This window comes from Medicago truncatula, chromosome 7, assembly GCF_003473485.1.
Source record: "Medicago truncatula cultivar Jemalong A17 chromosome 7, MtrunA17r5.0-ANR, whole genome shotgun sequence".
NCBI lineage: Eukaryota > Viridiplantae > Streptophyta > Magnoliopsida > Fabales > Fabaceae > Medicago > Medicago truncatula.
Window position 1 is genome coordinate 50,270,784 of NC_053048.1, and position 7,374 is coordinate 50,278,157.

The following is a 7,374-nucleotide window of genomic DNA, read 5'->3' on the forward strand; positions in this document are numbered from 1 at the left end:
CGGTATATTTAACCACTTTTTAGTTATTCACTTGCTAAAATACTCATTTTAAAAAATAAGTGGGTGTATTATAGCAAATGCATGTAGGATTTGCTAGAACACACCCACTTGTTTTTTAGAAGGTGTGTTATAGCAACATACATCTTAAGGTGTATTTATTAATTTTTCAATTATAACTTGATAAAACACATTATAGATATATATATATATATATATATATATATATATATATATATATATATATATATATATATATATATATATATATTTGTGTATTGATTTCTATCCATTAATATCGTGTAATTTTTTGTGTTGAACTATTTTAAACTCAATTTAAATTTCAAGTCAATTGATCTACAAGGTAGTGATAGTAAATAAAATTTTAAGTTAGAAAAGAATCTTCCGTAGATCAAACGGTAAACGCACCGTAAGAGGGACACGGGACGCAACTTTGACACCGTTTCCACGCCATGAGTTTATGACATACTCCTATTTCGGTGGCCTTTCCGTTTGAGCAACAGTGAAATTGGACCTTCTTTCAGTTCCACTTGTGCTTTTTTTTTTATTTACACTTTACATGACACAACATGGTGGAATAAAGTTAATAAACTCTTAACTTTATTTTGTCGGCCAGCAGCCAAATTCAGACATTTTAGATGAAATTGCAAGTCCTTTTTACTAAATATTTTAATGGTACAGTTCATTATAGATAGTTTAATTGAATTCCACTCTATAATATCATATTATTTTGAAACAACTCATTCTTTAAAGAGAAATGATATTTGTATATTCACTTTTGTGACAATCTTTTAACAACTTTCTATCTCCATTGTTTTTAACCAATTAAAAGAGAGAGAAAAAGAAGTTGTCATCAAAAGTTGTATGAAATGGTTGTTCAAATATGACTACTCTTCTTTAAACCATGTGTTTGAGAATTTTTTAATGATATATACTAATTATTAGATGTCATAGAGATTTTAGTTGATTGAATTGGTTCTCTCATAAATACCTATGATATTGATTGTAATTCTAAATATCAAAGAATTATTCGTTTTATGATCAACTCTCACATTTAAAACGTTGAGTTATGATTGAATAAGAATTGTATCCTCATCCTTTATAGATAGTTGTTGATTTTTTTTCTCGGACATGATGTCCTCCCTCTCCAAGCGAAATATTTTTAAAAACCAAGTCAGTTAGAAAATTGCGAAACTTGACACTCAAACATGGGTTTATAGTCGATGTTTCAAGTTCATAACATGGAGTACATTTGGTCTTGGGTCTATAAAATATGTTGGAGTTAGTTGTGCTGGCAGTTAATTGAATTTTTTAACGAAATTAGAATGTTGGTAATTTTGCACAAAATGCAAGGAAGGTGAACAATAGTTGAAGGACGGAGGACCTCTCTACCAAGTTGCTTGGTGAAGCGACAAATCCATAACATTTTTTTGTACAATTTTTTTTTGCTTTTTTTTTTTACTTGTTAAAATGAAGAAGAAGAAGAAGAAAAATGCAAATGAAAGAGTATTAATATGTGAACAAGTTGTGGGACTTATCGTAAATTCCAAAAGTTATACTAATAGAGAAAAAATGAATAAGTTGTTTTAAAATGACGTGGTATGTTGAGCCCGCTTAAGCCACACAAATATTGAATTGTACTATTGGAGGTGTTTTTACAAGTTATCACTTAAAAGAAATATTAATAATTTCATTTACAAATATTTAACTTACAGGCATACACAAACATTTTTTGCGAATATTAAATGCAATTATTAAGATAATTGAACATATGTATTTCAAATTTTCTATTCATTTTATTGGCTAAGTTTTTGATAACTTGTATTCGAAAACACATTAAAATGACTTTTTATAACCAAAAATAATTAAAAGGACTTTTTTATGATAAAGTTGAAAATACATCAGAGTTGAAGATTTAAGATTAAGAATAGTAATGATGATACAATAATTATTTTTGTGTGCAACTTTTTTATTTTAATTAAAAAAAAAATTATTGTAAGAAAAACCTTTTACAGACAGTCATTGTGCATTTATTTTTCATAGAACTTTATATCTATGAAAAAATAGTATGAATATAAAATGTTAATTTAAAAGAAGAAAAATCATATTAAAAAGTTATTAAATATAAAATATTAATTTATGTAATACTTATCTGAGAAAATAAATAATATATAAAATATTCCTCTATCTATGTCCTTCAAATATTCATTGGTAAGACTTAATTTTAATATTAACTCATACATATCGATTCTACGAGGAAGAAGGAATTTTTTTAATGTAATACTTTATTCAAAATTTTGTGAATAAAAAAAATGAATGTTGAGAAGTAGTGCCATTCCACTTGATTCATTCGGGTTTTTTTCTTTTTCTTTGAGAGGTTGATTCATTCCGGTTAATAGAGGTTGTTGGGATTGCAAAGATGTATGGAATGTGACTTTTAAACAACCAGTTGTTTGATCTATAATAAAAAAAAAAAAAAAGGACCAATTTGATGAATGATATATAGTATAAGTTTCTTTAAGTTATTCCTCAAAAGAAGTTTCTTCAAAGGAATTCTTCTTTTTTTACCGTAATGTTTTTATACTTTTGAAGAATACTGAAATAATAATATATTTCATTTTATACAAAAGCATAGTAACTATGTTCTTGATTTAAATGTGGAATATCTTTTAGTTAAAAACATTTGTTCCTAGAAAAAGAAAAAGAAAGCACTTGCATGTAAAAACAAGTAGATAAAGTAGGATCCATTATAGATAGAAGCTGTCAAACAGCATATACCCCATGTGCATGCATATTAATGTTTTGTATTTTTTTTCTTCCCTTTTTTGTCTAGTTGGCGTTGACGACTAAGTAAATTAAAGTTGTTACTAGTTGAGCCATTCCATTCCATTCCAATCCATGAATGTGGAATAGTCATAGCACACTCTTTTCTCTCTCTCTTGAATGGAGGCTAATATATATATATTAATATTACTACTTTTTCCGTGTTTTTGACTAATATATTCCCACATTTAGCACACGCTTTTGGTATAAATAAGACCATACCCCTCTCTCTTCTCTTCATTGCAAAACTCAAAAAACCATCACAACTAATAATATAATTCATTCTCTTATCTTCTCTTCCAGCCGCTTCATCTTTTACCTAAAACTACAAAGACTAATCACTCGAGTTAGATATGGATCATGATGAGGTCGAGGTTCCTTCATTCTTTGTCTGCCCCATATCATTAGAAATCATGAAGGATCCGGTAACAGTCTCAACAGGTATAACCTACGATAGAGAAAGTATTGAAAAATGGCTATTTTCGAAGAAAAACATGACATGTCCTGTTACAAAACAACTGCTATCAGATTACACTGATCTAACAACACCAAACCACACTCTTAGAAGACTCATTCAAGCTTGGTGTACATTAAACGCTTCACAAGGCATTGAAAGGATTCCAACTCCAAAACCACCAATCAACAAAACCCAAATCACAAAACTCATCAAAGAAGCTTCTCATTCATCTCTCACTGTGCAACTTAAATGCCTGAAAAGACTTAGATCTATGGCTTCTGGAAGTGAAACAAACAAACGTTGCATTGAAGATGCAGGTGCTGTTGAGTTTATAGCTTCTATTGTAATAAACAATAGTTGCAACATTGACTTTGTTAACAACTCTGGATCTTTATCAGAGACTAACACTGTTGATGAAGCATTAAGCATACTTCATAATCTTCATGTGTCTGAAGCTGGATTGAAAAAACTACTGGCTTTTAGAAACGGCGAATTTATTGAATCCTTAACAAAAGTTATGCAGAAAGGTTTCTTTGAGTCAAGAGCTTATGCAGTTTTCTTATTAAAATCTATGTCAGAAGTAGCTGAACCAGTGCAGTTACTACATCAAAAAATTGAGTTGTTCGTTGAATTGGTTCAAGTTTTGAAGGATCAAATATCACAGAAAGTATCAAAAGCAGCACTTCAGACCCTAATTGCACTCTGTCCATGGGGAAGAAACAGAATCAAAGGTGTTGAAGCAGGAACAGTTCCTGTTCTGATAGAACTTCTGTTAGAAAATTGCAAAGACAGAAAACCAAATGAAATGATGTTGGTTTTGTTGGAGAATCTTTGTCAGTGTGCTGAAGGAAGAGCTGAACTTTTGAGACATGCAGCAGGTCTTGCTGTTGTTTCTAAGAAGATTCTAAGGGTTTCGACACTTGCGAATGATAGGGCTGTAAGGATTCTGTTGTCTGTTTCAAGATTCTCTGCAACTCCTAATGTTGTTCAAGAAATGCTTAAACTTGGTGTTGTGGCTAAGCTTTGTTTGGTTCTTCAAGTTGATTGTGGAAGTAAGACTAAGGAGAAAGCAAGGGAGATACTTAAGATGCATGCTAGGGCATGGAGGAATTCTCCATGCATACCTAGTAATTTGCTTTCTTCATACCCCAATTATGAGTGAAATTAATTAGTGTGATTTACATATATCAATTGGGCTAGCTAATTAAGTAGCTGCTCCTGATCCTCTAGACCAGATAAATTAAATTTTGATTTGAATTTTTTTTAAATCATGTACAAAATTAGTTCGAGAAGACAATTAGGAATGAGTGATAGAGGCATCAAATATTGTTCATAAAAGGTATAGCTAGGTTATTATAGCAGATTCCATTAACTTTGATGTAAGGTTCTTCACAATTGAGTTCACTGTGCAACAAAATATTGACACAGATTTTTTTTCCAATGATTATTCCCACTTTATGCTCATTTTACATCTTTAACTCAGTTTTCTTTTTATGGTCAAGAACTCTGAGCTTTTTCTAATACAAGTATCATAACTTGTGTAGGAGTGTGTTTGTTTTAAGGTCTGTAAAGTTGTTTTTGAGAATGAGAGATTAGAATTGGAATGAAATATTCACGTGATTAAATTGATTTATTTCAAGTTTTTAAAAAGTATCCTTGTTAGTCACACCTGATTGTTTAGTTTTTAAAAATTAACATTTTCTTGAAAATAAAACTCAACTAACATTACTACCACTCACATTTATTTGTATTTTTATTTCTTAAAAACTTAAATGTATTTTTAGTCCCACCTTTTTTATTCAAAAAAAAATGTATTTTTAGTCCCACCTATATTTAGTTATTTCAGATTTTAATTACTCAATTTTAAATCAAAAAAATAGGGCTCAGTTTTTTAAAGTGCGGGATTTTTTCCCCATAACTGTATTTGGGGTTTATTTTCGGTGACATGTCAAGTTGGATAATGAGTTGACAATCAAGTCCCCGTGAGCTTAGCTCAGTTATTAAGAATGATGCATAGTATATTCAAGGTCTGAGGTTCAAACTCAAGACAAAAAAAAAAATAAGTTGACAAGCAAGAGGATAGTGTCGTAATGCATATCTAGGTCACATTTTACTAGTATCATTTTATTTCATGTATCATCAAAGTATTATTTAAAAAACAAAATGATCAAACCCAAAGTTAAGGGTCTTTCTTATGAATCATGGGCGGAGGCAGCGTGAAACATGGTGTGGCATATGCCACACCAGTTTCTAATCTTTTTTTTTTTTTTTTTTTTTTAATATGCATAATTTATAAAAGGCCTGGTACGGGGAGATGGAAATTGAAAATTGAAAAACATACACAAACACTTTTCTTTTCCTATTCTCCTCTTCTCCTCCTCTTCTCATTCATTCTACTCTCCTCTTCTCCTCTTCTCAAAAATCACAATTCACAATCAATGAATCAAATATCTTCTTACAGCAGGGGACATTCGCTGGGGATCCCACTTTAGGACTCTCACTAGTTTGATGACTTTGTATGGTGCCATTGTTGAGGTAATTGTAGAAGTGGGGAATGATCCATCGTTTGATAAATTCGGTGAAACTGTGCTTTTGCTTGATGTGCTTCAATCATTTGATTTTATCTTCATGTTATATATGATGGTTGAGATTTTGGGAATTACAAATGATTTGAGCCTAGCACTACAAAGACGTGATCAAGATCTTTTAAATGCTATATCACTTGTTAATGATACCAAAAAACAATTACAAGAAATGAGGAATGAGGGGTGGGAAGAACTTATATCTAGGGTTGTGACAATTTGCACTAAACATGAGATTGATGTACCTGATATGGATGCACCATATATGGAAGGAAAGAAACCTAGGCGAGTCCCTTCGGTTTCTAGTGTTTCTAATTTGCATCATTATAAGAATGATTGTTTGTTTAGTGTTTTAGATTTGCAATTGCAAGAGCTTAATGCTAGGTTTGATGAAGAGAATACCGAACTTTTACAATGTGTTTCATGTTTGAGTCCTGCAAAGTCATTTTCTGCTTTTGATGTGAACAAATTATTGAGGATGGCTGAGCTTTATCCAAATGATTTTGTAGATGTGTCGGAAGTGGAGTTGCGCAGACAACTTCATAATTATGTTAGAAATGTTAAATCTGATCCAAAATTTGCAAAGTTGAAAGGGCTTTCGGATCTTTGTGCAATACTTGTGGAAACAAATAAGTGCAAGACACTTGCTTTGGTTTTTAAGCTTTTGAAGTTGGCTTTGCTCTTGCCGGTTGCAACTGCAAGTGTTGAACGTGTTTTTTCAGCTATGAAGATTGTGAAGAGTCATTTACGTAACAAAATGGGTGATCAATGGTTAAATGATCGGCTTGTAACTTTTATCGAAAGAGATGTTCTTTTCACAATTAGCACTGATGTTATTCTAGCTCATTTTCAACAAATGGATGGCAGATGATTTTCATTGTAATTTAACAAATGTATGGTTAAATGTTTATATATTATTTTTAGTATAATTGTATTATAGTTTCTTTAAAAAATTTGCCACACTAATATGCAATGTCTAGATCCGCCCCTGTTATGAATAGGGTTAAATTTTTGGCATGGAGGATCAAATTCAAGGTTGGGGGTTTTTCTTATAATTTACTATCAATTAAATAACTCAGATGTTTGGAAGTGACGTTATATGAGAAATTGGTAGTAAATTTTAGGCTTAATGATGTGTTTCGTCCTTGCAATTAGGCGTCATTTAAAAATTAGTCCATGTAATCGTTAATCCTGACAATTTACCCTTGCATTGTTTAATCATTTAAAATTTCATCATTTGACCAACTTAATCACTGTCACGTCATCAAATTAACAAAATGGTATGGGAATGAACAAAAATACCCTCGTCATCCATTCGTGAAATGACATTTTTACCCCTGTCTTCATCTTCTTCTCATAATAAAGACGAGAGTATTTTTGTCCATTCTCATGTCATTTTGCTAATTTGATGACTTAGTAGTGATTAAGTTGGTCAAAGGACGAAATTTTAAATGATTAAACAATGCAAGGGTAAATTGTCAGAATTAGCGATTA

The 7,374-nt window shown here is 31.0% G+C and overlaps 2 protein-coding genes across 2 annotated transcripts; both read left to right on the forward strand.

The window, feature by feature from the left end:
• Positions 1-3,068: 3,068 nt before the first annotated feature.
• LOC25499491 (E3 ubiquitin-protein ligase PUB22) lies at positions 3,069-4,762 on the forward strand. Its single transcript, XM_013594766.3, has one exon. The coding sequence runs from the start codon at positions 3,195-3,197 to the stop codon at positions 4,458-4,460; it is 1,266 nt and encodes a 421-aa protein (XP_013450220.1). The 5' UTR covers positions 3,069-3,194; the 3' UTR covers positions 4,461-4,762.
• Positions 4,763-5,806: 1,044 nt separating this feature from the next.
• LOC112416731 (uncharacterized) lies at positions 5,807-6,751 on the forward strand. The gene has a single exon (XM_024771086.2). The coding sequence runs from the start codon at positions 5,807-5,809 to the stop codon at positions 6,749-6,751; it is 945 nt and encodes a 314-aa protein (XP_024626854.2).
• The last annotated feature ends 623 nt before the right edge of the window (positions 6,752-7,374 follow it).